Source organism: Fukomys damarensis, unplaced genomic scaffold (genome assembly GCF_012274545.1).
Source record: "Fukomys damarensis isolate Sample0158 unplaced genomic scaffold, DMR_v1.0_HiC HiC_scaffold_19, whole genome shotgun sequence".
NCBI lineage: Eukaryota > Metazoa > Chordata > Mammalia > Rodentia > Bathyergidae > Fukomys > Fukomys damarensis.
Window position 1 is genome coordinate 3,844,569 of NW_022900931.1, and position 14,727 is coordinate 3,859,295.

The 14,727-nt window shown below is 55.6% G+C and overlaps 1 protein-coding gene across 1 annotated transcript in view; it reads right to left on the minus strand.

The window, feature by feature from the left end:
• Positions 1-201: 201 nt before the first annotated feature.
• The window catches only part of Fbln1 (fibulin 1), a 64,952-nt gene continuing 50,426 nt past the window's right edge, over positions 202-14,727 (minus strand). The window contains exons 16-17 of the mRNA XM_010634334.3: positions 14,223-14,354; positions 202-987 (exon numbers count right to left, since the gene is read on the minus strand). Coding sequence (XP_010632636.1) covers positions 848-987; positions 14,223-14,354 — 272 coding nt within the window. The 3' untranslated portion in view covers positions 202-847. The remainder of the gene's footprint in view (positions 988-14,222; positions 14,355-14,727) is intronic.

The following is a 14,727-nucleotide window of genomic DNA, read 5'->3' on the forward strand; positions in this document are numbered from 1 at the left end:
TTTTTTTTTTTTTTTTTTTAGACGGGGTCACACTCCATAGTTCAGGTTGGCTTTGAACTTACTGTTTAGCCCAAGATGGCCTCAGACTTGTTGCAATCCTCCTGCCTCAGCCACTCCAGTACTGGGATTACAGGTTCAGACCACCATACCCAGCTGGGAGCTCGTTCTTGAAAGATTCTCACGCACAGGCCATTCAGAGATCACAAAGCTGTTTATTTTTCATCTGTAGAAAAGGTGGGTGCAGGGTACAGAGGAACCCAGCCAGGCCCCTGGTGTGCACACTGGGGCCACACCTAACCCAGAGCCTGTCTTTCCCGAGATTTTCCTGCCTGTCAACAGAACTGCAGTTTGCCACCCAAGAGCCGAGGGCATCACCGCCATGCTGCCTCCGCGGAGAATGGGGTGTACGTATATATGCTACTGTTCAGCAGCCCTGAACTGGAAACATGCATATCAGCCTGGCAAAAATAAGTATTAAAATGACAACTTTCATATAGTTAGGGCAAAGAACTGGCCTTCTCTTGGCATTTGGACATCTGGCTGTCTTTCTTTACTTGGTCCTGTGGGCAAGGCCTAGCCCACAGGCAGCGAAGTGAGCAAACGTTAGCCTTTGCATTCAAAAAAATCAGCAAGGTTTTCAGCCAAACTGCTGAGTAACTGGACACATTATTTAAACATCAGATACATGGATGGATGGATCCACCTAGCTCAGTGCAATACACCTGAGCCTAACACTACAAACCAATATGTGACGTTAAGAACTGCCTGAGTGGTACAGCCAGGTGCGGAGCCGTCCTCGGCAGCAGGGCTTGGCCTGGGTGCCCTTGGCTGTGCTGTGGCCCTGCCCTCAGAACCAGTACTCCGAGACAAAGATGTGGACGTTGACGACGTTTCGGTGGGAGACCACACCCCCGACCACATAGTTCATCTCCAGCTTCAGGACAGCGTGGAACGGGCCCACGATGGGCCGCACTTGGCGCACGACACCTGGGGAGAGAGCAGAAGGTGTGCTGGGGGTTAGCAGGGACCAGAGCCATGCAGACATCCAGGGACTGATTTTCCCCAAGGAACCTCAGGGCTGAGAGGGCACTTAAATCTCACGGGGCATAGCCAGGGCCAGTTGTTGGAGACCCCAGCATAACATCCCCCTCAGAGAGGTCTCTCAGCGTTCTGCACACACCTCCAAGGGCCACTGACAGGATCCTTACTGCTTCCTGTCCGTCACATACAGTCTGCACAATGAAGAAAGCAGTGAGTGGGCTCCCAGGGCCATGCCAGTTCCAGACCTATCAGAGCCCACGTTTCTGCCCTGCTACCTGCTACCAGGCTGGGCTTAGAAAAGCCTCACAAAGGCCTGGCATGGAGTGGGTGCCCAATAGGATCCTGCACTGCCTCGTACCCACTCCCTGGTGGTGGGGCAAGGAAGCCGTGATCTTTCCCCAAGGTAGCTGAGGATGGCAGGGGGTCCTGGATTCCTTTTCCAAATGGGGGTGGTCCTGATTCCCTGCAGAATACTCCCTGGGTCCTCTACAATACATAGTCCAGGTGCCCAGCACAGTGTCTGACATAGCATCAGCCCCAAGTTTGCATGGCTGACCTCCCTGCCCAATTCACCCTCAGTAGGCACAGGGTCCACCCACAGTGTCACAGACACAAGTGACAAAGCCCCGGTCTCACAGCTGGTGTATAACAAAAGCCTGGGCTCAGGCTCCAGAGAGCCATGCAGGATCTGCAGGGGGGCCCCACGCTGAACCCACACACATGTGTGGCCCTCCGTAGCTCTGTGCATGTCACGGGAATCCTTAGGACTTTTGAATGCAAGGTTTGAGTCTACCCACCTTGGTTATACAAGTTTCTTAACCTCTCTGAGTCTCAATTTCCTCTTCTGTGAATAAGGATTATTTAAAAAAAAAAATAGCAACTTTAAGCCAGGCATGGTGGCATGCACCTGAAATTCCAGCTGCAGAGGAGGCTGAGGCAGGAGGATTACAAATTCGAGGCCTGGTCTACATAATACGATTGGTCTCCGAACAAAAATTAAAAGAAGGTTCTGAGGGATGTAGCTCAGTGATACCATACTTGCTTAGCATGCATGAGGCCCACGTTCTATCTCCAGTATTGAGGGGGAAAAAAACCAACCTCTAAAATAAGAAGCGAAGCAAACAAGGTCATTCAAAAATGGCTACTGCCATCCCAAACCATTCTAGCATCTCAGTGTGATGTGGAGCCCAGTTCAATATGGCTGCACTTGTGCACCCCTGAAACAGATAGCAAGGGGCATGCATTTCTCCAGGGTTAGATTTTAAACCTTATTTGAAAGGAAACCCTCAATGTGCTGGACATGTTCACACCTAAATACATCACTGTGGGCCCTTCACAAGTTTTAGGGTCTGTAATGGCTGAAGACCAGAACTCGGGCCGCTGGGTGATGGATCACACTGTAAACCGCCACACAGTGGGAGAAAGTGGAGGAAAGGAAGCCAACGACACTATTACAGTGCACAGAGGCAGCGGGGAGTCAGGCTGAATTAACCGTGCGGGCCACATTCAGAGACAGAGTCTGTCTGTCTCTCTCTCTCTCTCTCTCTCCCCCCCCTCCCTCCCTCTTTCTCTCTCTTTTGAGGTAGAGGTTGAACACAAGTCCTTCTTAGTATATCCCTGCCTCCCCCTTTGGTACCAGGGATCAAACTCAGGACTTTGTGCTTACAAGGCAGGCATGTACCACTGAGCTAAATCCCCAGCCCCTCTCCTGCCCTTTTTAAATTTTTTAAGACAAGAACTTGTTAAATTTCTAATTTTCTCAGGCTGGGCTTAAATTTATAATTCTCCGGCTTCAGCTGCCACAGTGCTGGGATTCTAGGCATGTGCCCCCATGCCCAGCTTTGGATTTTCTCAGGATCTCTGTGTTTAGCAAGATGACCCTTCATTTGGAACAGACAGGGACACTGCACATGTTCAGCAAGAACCCTCCCAGACGCCCACAGTAGGTATGTGAGGAGTGTGACCCTTCCAGTCCTCCCAGAACCATCTCCCCAGCTCTCTTTGGCTGGAAGCTCAGGTTCACCTCTCACTCTCTTCACAGCGCGCTCCACCAGGGTTTGTTTCCCTGACAGGCTCATTCTGCGGACCGTGCTGCTACATCTCCAGACTGGCCACATTTCTCCAGAGTGCTGTCTCAGAGGGATGTGCCTCCTTCATTCCCCATGACAGTTCAGGCAGGACTTTCCCACCTCGCCCCCATCCTGAGTGAGCCCAGGCCAGGAGCCAGGCTGCCTCATGAAAGAGGACAGAAACAGTCCAGCTGGTGCCTGGTGCCTGGCACGCGACAGATGCCAGGTAAATGTCTATAGGATCAAGTCGTTGGGCTACTTCTTCACAGCTTCATACCTACTATCATCTTTCCTTTCATCCATCCACTCGTCCATCCATCCACCCACCAATCAACTGATTAATTAATCCATCCACCCATCCATCCACCTGCCCATCCATCCATCCATCCATCCATCCATTCACCTATCCATCCATACATCCACCCACCCATCCATTGATCCACGTATCCATCCATCCATCCATCTATACATACATACATCTATCCATCTTCCCATCCATCCATCCATCCATCCACCCATCCATCCATCCACCCATCCATCCACCCATCCACCTATCCATCCATCCACCCATCCATCCACCTATCCATCCACCTATCCATCCACCCATCCATCCACCTATCCATCCATCCACCCACCCATCCATCCATCCACCTACCCATCCATCCATCCATCTATACATACATACATACATCTATCCATCTTCCCATCCATCCATCCAATACAGACTACTCTGCACAGGGGGCTTTAAGGAGATTCTTCAGAGGAAATGATACTAAAGTTGGGTTTGGAAGAATAAGTAGGATCCAAGAAAGCAGGAAGGACATGTGAAAAGCCGAAAGGTGTGAGTTCAGGCCAGTTCTGGGGGCACTGTCAACCTTGGAGCGAGAAAGGCAGGTGAGACTGGAGGGGTGGAAAAGGCTGCTCAGGGACCTCACCTCACATGACTCATGGACCTAAGGGGCTGGGTTAATTCACATGTTTTGCTAATTTTCCACTGCAGGAAAGCAAGGGAGGAGAGGAAGCTAGGACACGCACCCATATGTGGCTTCGCAGACATTACAAAGCCCAAGCCAGGGTCCAGTCCCATCTACCCACCTGATCCTATGGGTACTTTTTGGCATCTGTCAGGTGCCAGGCACTGGGGCCAGCTGGACACTGAGGATGAAGCCTTCCCAAACCTTCTCTTTGTCACACAATCCCTGGTCTCTAAGCTGTGATGCTGTACCTGCCCCTTGCAAGGTCTCCCGCGACTGGGCCCCTATTTGGGGTAGGGTCAGCATCACATCTGTGACTGTCTCCTTGCTCCTAGCCCAGTGCCCGGGCAGACACATGGCAGGAGTTTGGCAGTGATTACTGGATGGGAAGAAGATAAAACTTTGTCCTGCAGCAAAGAGGGAGCCCTGGGTGAGAGCGGTTTTAGCTGGATCAGCCTCTCTAGCAGCAAAACGCAGGACAAAGAGAGAGGTACATTTCCAGCACTCCCGGCTGGCCCAGCCTGCCTGCTGGGGTGTTTTACCTTCCCACTTTTGCAAGGGCTCAGGGGAAAAAAGAGGCCATGGTGCTGAGTTCAACTGTGTTAATCTTCCAAATCCTTGTCCGGTGGCATTTCTGCTCCAGGTCTCAGACGGGGCTGGTATTCCTCGGCGTGTCTGTACCTCTTAAAGATACAATTAAGCCTTTTTCCCCCACTAAAAAATGCAGTCCCCCTGGGGCGTTCTCTTCATGTCTTGGCTCTGCTTTGAAACTGCAGCTGATGCAGGATCCTGAGTGCGAAGCCCGCCACTCCCTCCTGTGGGGTAAATGCTATTGCTCCTGGTGTCTGTGGTCCCCTCGCCTGGCCCCTGAGCCATCTCCCCGCTTCTGCCACCTGATTGTGAAATGATCAAGGCCAGGGCCAGGGCGCTGTACATGTGCAAGGGTCCGTCTCCGACTCGACTCGAGACACTGATCTGTGGAGAGACCCGAGTCACAGCCTCGGCACTGACCAGCACAGTGACCTCACACAGATTTCCACCACCCTGAAGCTCCTTCTACAGCCAGGAGCCCTGGGATCCCAAGTGACAGGCGGGACAGAGTGAGCAGGTTGTCAGAGAGCACCAACGCACAAGGTGATGAACCCAGACCTGCAACTCCCTGCTCCTTCAAGACACAGCAACTGAGTACGAGAAGGCAGAGGCCAGGCTCTGAGAAGAGAACGAGAGGCTGCCCCATCTGAAGTTGGATGAGGAGCCTTCTCTGTGCCCAGAGCACTGTCTTTCTTGGCTGCTCTTATATCCCTGGTTCTCAGAACGTAGTGGGTCTTCAGGCCTATTCTGCGCCTAGTGCACTCATTACATGCTGTTGAATGAACAGATAACCTAAAGATTCTATCTAGTAAGGAGCACAATTTCTAAAGTTGAAAATGATCACACACGAATGAAAGTACCAGGGAATCACAGCCAACTGCCAAAGCCACTGATATTTCAGATACTGACCTCTCAGAAAGATAATGGTCAACAAAAGAGGACCAGGCCTCACTGTCCTGACTTGGTGGCTGCCAGCCGTGGCAGGGAGCAAGGTGAAGTATGACAAGGGGCTCAGAGGACCCCAGAAGGGCTTACCCATCACGCACATGGCCCGCACTGGAAAAAGCCAACAATGAAGGTCGCTGGGTAGGAGTCACAGTCCCCGTGGTCTGAGTGGACCACATCAACAAAAGCAAGAACTAGAAGAAACACTGGGGCCCAGGTTGAGGACACCTCTTCCGCAATGCTTGGGGCCGGCGATCTAGATTTGGGAATCGTTGCATCTGCATAACCAGCTGTCTTGGAGACGGAGCTTCTGTTCACGTAGCCTAGAAATGATTTCTCCACTATTTTTCATAATTTTATGCACAAATCAAAGTTTTATGGTGTGGAATTTTCCACTCGTGGGGTCCCCTGGGCATTTAAAAAGTTTCAGATTTTGGAGCATTTGGGATTTTAAGATTTCTGGATCAGGGCTGCTCAACTTGAACCTTCAAAGCCACACATGAGGGTGAGATGGGCTGCACGGCAGGGAAGGGAGCAACGCTGATGACCCCACTCGCCGTTGTCTTACTTGGTCCCCACGCCATGGACGGAGAGACAGCGGCCTTCATTTGTGGGGGACACAGTGAGGCTCTGAGTAGTGTCCCACATGCCAAGCTAACAGGACAGTGAACTGCACCCCAGCTGGCCCTGATCTTGAAGCCCAGTCCCTTCCAACCACCGTCACCTCACTGTGTGACCTGTCAGGCAAGACACTCCCAGAACGTACTGCCCTGAGCTGAGCCACAAACCCACGGCAAGTGTGACAGGAAGGAAGCGTGAGCCCCAGAGTAATCACGGCCACAGAGCCGGAGCTCTGGAGCTGCCTGCCTGGAGCCATGGCTGGGAAGGAAAGCGGACAGGTGTCCGGGCTGCATATTTAAAATACCAAATGTCACTCAACATGTCTCAGCGAAACTCGTTGCCCGGATTTCTTGATTATTATAAATGCACTCCCCTACCCCAGGCCTCCTGAGAGGAAGAGCAGACGCTTCGCAGGGGATGGCTGTCACCAGCCGAATGTGAGAGAGAAAGCCCAGGGCAGAAACGTGGACAGAAATGTTGGCACCGCATCGGGCTTTGGGCTCATCCACGGCCACCACCTCTTTCCCGCCGGTGCCAGCCCAGGGGGAGTGACAGAGGGGGCTGAGCTGTGAGGGGCTGGGGCATGGACACTGGTGTGAGGGTGTGGGCAGGGCAGCTGGGTACCTGCACCCTCCCTAGGAGTTGGGAACGCAGAAAGAGGGTGCAGGGTGCGGACTAGATCCTGTGATCTTTCCAGGGAGGGCAGCACTGCGATTTCAGCAGGGCTTGAAGAGATGTCCTTTTGTTCTGTCTTTCTGAGCAGCGCCATGTATGAGCCCTTCCGTGAGGACAGGAAGTGCTTCTGCTGACCAAAGCAAGACCCCTCTCCAGTGTCCCTTTTTCCAAGCTTTTCCAAGCTGGTATCCCTCACAGATGCCTCTGGCACAGGGGAGAGACCCAGAATCCTCAGCCATCAACTGAATGCTTCTTAGGTACCTGCCCTGAGGACCGCGCTCACTGCTGGTGTGGGACACAGAGGTGACGACCCTGAGACTTCAGGACTGGGCCAGACTGCATCGAACTCTGCCCACCCGAGGCCACCTGGGAAGATCTCACCAGCGGGAACCCACATCAGGGCCCCACGTGCCGCACCGCAGGTGCCTAACTCACATGATCACCCTGAATGACCCCGACGCCAGCCTCCTTCTCCTCCCTGGAGAGTCTCCTATGCAGTAGGCCCCACTTCACCCCCAACACCCTTATTGTGCACAGCCCGCTGCAACAGTTGTTTGGCTGAAGCCCTTTGTTTAAAAACAAGAGTAATTTAGGAAGGCGGCTGGTGATGCCAAAGTGGCAGAGGCTCACAAATCATTCTGTGCGACACAGACCATCCCTGGAGACTCAGAAGGCTGTGTTGACTCCTTTTAAGCCCTTGGGGGCCCTGGAAGGCAACAGGTGGAGGGTGAGGGGTCATGCAGCTGGGTCCTGGGCTTGGTGACCTGCTAGTGGGCTTGTGTGGTCTGTGAACACACACACACACACACACACACACACACACACACACACGCTAGCCCTCTACCCATTGCCATGGAAACGGCCTCATTGAGGTCAGCAGCAGCTCGGCTTTGCTGAGATCCATGAAGGATCCTCCATCCCCATCTGACTTGACGCGGCACACTGGCCAGGTTCAGCTGCCCCTGGTCCTGGACACACTGTGTCCCCTTGGATTCTGGCTCCCCTACCCCTCTGCAGCCGGCCCCTCCCACCTCTCCAGGGGTGTGAATGCGACCACCGGCAGACTCTCACCACCCATGGGTGGAAGCCTCTCAGCCTCACCAATGCCAGCCAGCATCTCTGTGGTGTCTCACAAGCCCAACACAGACTTCTCAACTCCCCCAAACCTTCCCCAGCACAGTTCCCTGTCTTGGCCTCCGGGCTGTGTGCGTCCACATATCTGATCATGGAGAAAGAGCCAGGAATGCTCCACTGGGGTCACAGACGGTATCTGAGAGGAAGTGGCAGCTGACCTGGGCTTTGAAGGATGAATAGAAGTTTATCAAGAAGAGGAGGCAGGCAGAGGAGAGAGGCTGTGGAACATGGGGGTCTGGGTGTGGCTGGGTAGGTGGCGCAGAACAGAGGGCAGAGGAAGGGAGAGGAGAGGAAAACTGGGGATTGCCGGGGAGACCCAGGTACTTACCCTTAGTCCGGAAGCCACCCCGCCCACCCCTAGTGCTGAGGCCCCAGGAACAGAAGAGGGACCAGGACAGATGGACGGACTCCCTGCCTCTTCCACTTTCTGTTCTAGAGGGCAGAAGTGGAGAGGGAGCGGTGCTGGGCCAGGCTGTGCTGTCCCTACAGCGGCCACCCCTGTGAGCACTGTGGGACGGCAAAGACGGGGTCTGGTGGGCACGCGAGGGGCCCCGTCCCACCCCCGCCCTGGCCCCTGCCACCTGGGCACTGTGCTCCCTTCCACCCCATCACTCCTGTCCTCTCTGAGCCCCGGATCCCTGCTTGGGACCCAGCACCATGCCCCCGTCCAGCACAGTCTGTCTTCACCCCGGCCACAAAGTCCCCAGAGAGTCGAGCGCATGGCTTTGGAGGCCCAGCCGCGTGGGCCTTGACGGATTCCCATATCCGCCAGCCCGGAAAACTCTCAGCCTGCGCCCAGGCGGGCATGGTGAGCTTTTCCGCCTCTGTCCTCCTTGGGGCTGTCACTGTCTCAAGCACATTGAGTGCCAGGCTCAGCAGCTGCAGCAGGTCACAGGGGCTGTGCCCCAAGATCCTGTGCAGAGGGACAGGCACCTGCCTGGCCCTTAATGCCAGCGTCTGGGCTGGGCAGTGTCCTCACAAGCCCTCCCCTGGCCCTGTCACCTGGTTCTGTCCAACCCCCAGCAGAGGCCGAGGCCACCAGGTAACCAACAGTGGGGGATGTCTGTGACCGTGGGTGGAAAACGCCCTTGCACGCTCCAGGGTGTAACAGCCGCCCTCCTCCACCCGCAGCCTCCAGGGGGAGCCAGGCCTGGCCCACCCCAGGCCCTGACGGGCATCTTGGGAGAGGACTTGGCAGCTGGCCAGGGCGCGGCCTGGGGTGACAGGGCTGTGCCTCTCAGGGAAGAGAAGGCGCCTAATCCTGGGATTTGCCGTGAAAGCCAGGACAGGGCTGATCACTCATCACTGGGCAGGGATGGCTGTGCTGTTGTTTTTAGGTGGAATTTCTGAATGTCATTGGTAATGTGCACTGAGCCCAGGCCAAGCTTGCCAAATCAGACTCCAGGAGGTCAGCAGTGCCTGTTTAACCCCTTAGGAGGGAATGGTTTTAAAGAAGTGATCCGGACCCTACTAGCCAGTCCCTTTGGGTTTATACAGTATACAACACATTCAACTGTCCACACCACACACCACTCCTCTGTTCCTCTGAGACGTCAGTGGGGAAGAAGCAGCCAACCCCTGAAGAACAACCACTGTGAGTTGCAGGAACTCAGAGGCAGGATGCTAGGGAAACTGGGAAGAGGCTTCCCGGAGGCAGGATTTGCAGCTTGGATGTCACTTTGTTCCTCGGCACCCAGTGCAGGGCCCAGGTGGAACGGAGCCCCGAGTGTGCGTGCGGAGTGAGTAAGACACCGTGAGGTGCGCGGGGACAGGGGCAGGAACGCCACCGTCCCGCGCCAGGCCCAGCTCCCCGTCACTGTGTCGTACCAGCCTGCCCTTCCCAGCGGGCTCTGAGCTCCCCCCAGCCTCCAGCTCCCAACTGGACGCCTCTGGCCCTGCATCCAAACACACAACCAGCGGCGGAGGCTCAGCCAGGCATCACCCCGGCGTGGGTGACAGCCCCTGGGCACTCCTGGGGATGTAAAGCAATCACAATGCAAAATGCACCAGCTCGAAGAGGGTGTGGGTGCTGCCAGCGTGTCCACTCAGGGCCAAGTTCAGGCCCCATGTCAGGCACAGGCAGTGTCGGACACGTGAGCTGTTGAGTCCTCCTTCCTGAAGTTTCTGTGGCCATTTTTTCTTTTTGCTGTTCCTTTTTCTCCTCCACATCCTCCTCCTCCTCTTCCCCTCCCCCCAATACTGGGGATTAAACCAAGGACTTTTGCACTGAGCTACATCCCCAGCCCTTTTCTATTTTTTATTTTGAGGCAGGGTCTCACTGAGTCATTAAAGTTGCCCAGGCTGGGCTCAAACTTTCAATTCTCCTGCCTCAGCCTCCCAGTGCCGGGGTTACATCCTTTAGTCCAACAATCCTAGCTGCTACAGTGCCTCGCCGGATGCTCTGTGTCTGGAGCTGAGCACCAAGCCCTCCTGCTTCCCAGGGTGCCCTGCAGCAGCTGTACCCAGGCACTGCAGGGAGCTCGAGAAGGGCAGAGAACAGACTGCGGATCAGCGTGGGAACTTGGCTCTGGCTCCACTGACCATGGGCTAGGTTTGAACTTGCAATCTTCCTGCCTCAGCCTCCGCAGCACTGGGATGACAGGTGTGCACCACCATGTCCAGCTAGGCAATTCTATTTTTTCCTCTGTAATGGTGATGCCAGCCCAGGCGGCCGTCCCAAGAGGCTGCGTGAGGACCTAATGCCTGTCCCTTGGGAAAGGATTCTGAGGGAATGCTCAGGGGGCAGTGTGGCATCAGGCAAATCCAGAGCAAACTCAGCAGAATCCAGGTCCCATCCCTGGGCCTGGGAATGCCGTGGACTGGGGATACGAGGTCTGGCCTTGATACTGCAGGGCCGTCCTCTGCCCAAGCAGCTCGGAGATCAGATACCCTGTGCACTTACCCACTTGCCCACCCTACACGCACCTCTACATGTTCCATAAGCCCATTTCACTTCCGTGCACACACCCACAGCTGGCTAAATCAGACGGCAGTGCTCACCCAGAAATGAGTGTGCAAAACGGCGTGGGTGAGTCTCGGTGCTACCTGTCAAATTCCAGCCAGCACCGACCCGCCCAGCCTGCAGACCAACTCCTCCATTGCAGCCCAGCATTTACCACCTAGGGAAAGGTGTGGGCTTAAGGCTCCTAGGGACCCGGGCAGCAGCCCCCGGTAGGGCCGTGTCCAGCACCCTGCCCCTTCCCAGACATGGCAGCATTTTGAACCTCTCTCTTGACCTTAGGGGTGCAGAGGTCTTTACTGCTATGCACAAAACGCAGGAGGTGTAGACCCCGGCCAGTACAGACCAGAGGCCGATGGGTCTTCACAGGGACCGAGGCCCAGGAGTAGGTGGCCCAGGTCTAACTGTGGTCCTCACACATCTGTGGCTGCTTGGCCACGGTGCTGGCATGAGTGTCCCCTCTGAGAATCTCTGCTCACCGTGCGAATGTCAGTTGGTGACGTTCCAGCTGGCTTACAAACAGCTGAGATCAACTCTGCCCGTTAACACAGCCACAGACCAAAACAAGAACTTCAGCCTGGTGCCAGCGTCTGCCCGATGCCTGGCCCAGAGCAGGTGGTGTTCGGTGAGCACCACAACCTAGCAGGTGCCCCTTTAGATCAGAGCTGCCTCCCAGGCTGCCGTGGAGAGCAGCCTGCACCACCCCAGAAACATTTCCCCCCTCCCTGCAGCCTGAGCCAGTGTGTGACGTGAGCTTCACGCTGCCCAGGACAAGCCCGAAACAAACACACCCCGGCTCTGTAGTTTTGCCTTTGCAGTCACTTCATTTCGTTCCTTCCTATGCCCAAGGCACAGGCTCAGGCCTTGTCCCAGGGGCCTTTGCAAGGATGCCCAGGAATGTGGGGGTGAGGGAGAAGGAAGAGTGGGAAGCCACAAGGGTGCAAGCCCATTGTGCCCAGGGCCACTTCACTCTGGGCTCGGGTCCGAGAGATGCCTCCAGGCTGGGTGGACAGGGTCAGGGCCGTGGGGGGAAGGAGAGAGGGGAGGAGGCAGGAAGGGACACAGCTGGGCACCTGATATCCCAAGCAGAGAATGAGGTCACAGTCATGGGTTCAGAGAAGAGAACACAGCCAAAAACACACGGTCTTGTCCCCTCCCCAGAGAACCTGGCTGGTCTGGTCCCAGCCCCACTGGGAGAGGACACAGGGACTGTGCGGGACATCCTATAAATACCCTGAAGAGTGGAAGGGGCTGGCTCACCTGTGGGAAGGCGGAGTTCCCGAGGGCCAGCAGGGTGCCCCGGCAGCCCCAGCCCAGAATCCTGAAGACTGGGGCACCATGACTGAGCATGGCCAGGGCGACCAGCATTCCATCCCCAGGAAGCCCCTCCTAGGGACAGCACCTGTGGTTGCCTCTCGCACCTTTGGGGCTCTATGGGCCTGGGTCTCCTGCTGGGGAGGATTTAGCTGGGAATGGAAGGTTCAAAAATGGCAAGGGACCCAGCGCCAAGGGAGCCCAGGGCCACAGAGGCCATGGTGTCACTGTTCTCTCCTAGGCTGAAGGCAGAACTGTCCGGTGCTTGTGTACCTCTGGGTGTGCAAGGCCTGCCCGAGCCAGGTGGGTACTAATGGGGCCCCAAAAGGAGCAAATCGGAAGGTCCTAGGATTCCGGGGCCCAGTCACGGCCAGTCACAGCCACACCTGCAGGCCAGGCCCAGGTCAGGCACGCGGTGGGCTTCTGCAGGCCAGTAAGGCAGGACGTTCTCTGAGCCCTTCTCCCACGCTCTTGGTCCTCGTGCATGGCAAAGGGCCCCTTAACAGGCCTCTCTCTAAACTTTCATTTTACAATAGGGGAAACTGAGCCCCAGCGTGGGTACTGACTTAAGGGCAAGCAGTAAGTTTTATGGCTGCTGGCACTGAACGCGTGCCCTCGCCTGGGATCCCAGCTAGAGCCGATGCACCCTTAATTGTAATTAACGAATTATTCCTGCTGCCAACTAGCGGAGGAGGTGGCTGGCGGCAGGGAGCCCCCAAATGACTCAGCCGTGTTTACAACATGCAAACCCATTTAAGAGCTTGTAAAGTCACTATAAATGGCTCTTTGGCAACAGGGGAATAACGATCCCCTTTCTCCAGCTGCCACTGTTAACAACCGTCAGGTTTGGGCGTCAGGGTGAAGTTCGGAGGTCCAACAGCGCCACCTGGAGGCCATGTTCCAAATGGTTCTGCTCTGGCTGAGCAGAATCCCAAGGCCCAGGGCATGAGTAAGCCCCTATCCAGGATTCCCAAGGGGACCCTGAGGCCCCGGGAAAAACAGGGACTGTCCCTCCATTGCTCCACTGCTTTGGAAGTGTTCAGAGTATAAATCAAAGTCCAAAGTGACAGCTGTGACTGTTTTCTTTCTCCAAGGGGAAAAAATTCTTTAGACAGTGACAGTTCAGGCTAGGCACTGTGAAAGAAACCAGTGCACAGTGCACGGCGGTCTCAGTGCCTCTTAAGTGTGCAGGTCACACTGAAAGCCAGGGAGGTCCCTGTCACAGCCGTCAGCTGTTCCTCCTCACCCCAGCCTCATCCTTCGTTCCCATGCACACGGGCCGGTGCTCGTGCCTGGGCCACCTCTTCTCCTTCCTCTGCAACCAAGGCCTCCACCCAGTGCCCCTGCACAGAAGTATCCTTTAACTGTCCTTGTCCCAGCTGCCTCTGTGTTCCCGAGACACCAAATCTCCAGGGAGAAAAGCAGTGGAGTCCACGCTCGGAGCGGTTATGAGCAAAAACCAGGCCTGGGTCCTCTTATGACCAATGACAGGGATGTTGACCCCCTCAAGGCTACCCAGCAAGTCACGGTAAATCTGTGGTTGAGACTAGAGCTCAGGTTCTCCGAGCTTCTCCCTTGCTCCCCATCCCCACTGCACCACAAAAAGAAAAATTCTCTGAGCCCTGCAACAAATGCTCACTCGTGTGAGCATTTGAAATCATATCTATGTGACGTGGATGGAGTTAACCCACTGGCCTCACAGGGGAGAGACCGAAGCCACACAGAGCCAGGGACATAGCCATGGTGGACCCCCATCAGGCTCCACCCGAGATGGGGGTGCTGTAGTGCTGGCCCCTGAAGGACAGGAAGGACCGGATTTGGGGGGACTCGGGCTCCTCAGCACAAGCCTACAGGCCTTGGCTATGCTCTGGGTGCAGCGGTGGCAGAGGGGCCACTCACCCACAGTCATGCCGTCCATGTAGCGTTTGATGATGTCGAAGGAGTCCCGGAGGTTCCCCTCTGTGATGTCGAAGATGATGTCGGCCTGGCTGGCCGGGTACAGCGGTGTGACAGCCCTCAGGAAGATGATTTCTGTGGGAGAGGTGGGGCATGCAGTGGTGGGGTATGGCCCAGCCCACCTAGAACTCAGCCCATAGAGAGCCCCTGCCATGGAGGGGCGGGTACTGACAAAGGGTCGGAATGACATTCTTAAGGCAATGCCACTGAAGCCATGGACCCCTGTGACTTCAGGGGTGCAGGAGGAGGGGACCTGGGCATCACAGTGTAGCCTGTCCCTCTTTTATCAGGGGAAACTGAGGTCTGGAGAGATTTGGGGTCTTCCCTCAGGTCATGGAGCCAGGGAGCAGCAGGGCCTGTGCTGAGAAGCAATGAGAGATGAGTTATGAATATTTATGAAGTTGTGGGCAGGGACAGCCACACCTCAGGTGGGCCTTGGGGAGCTGAG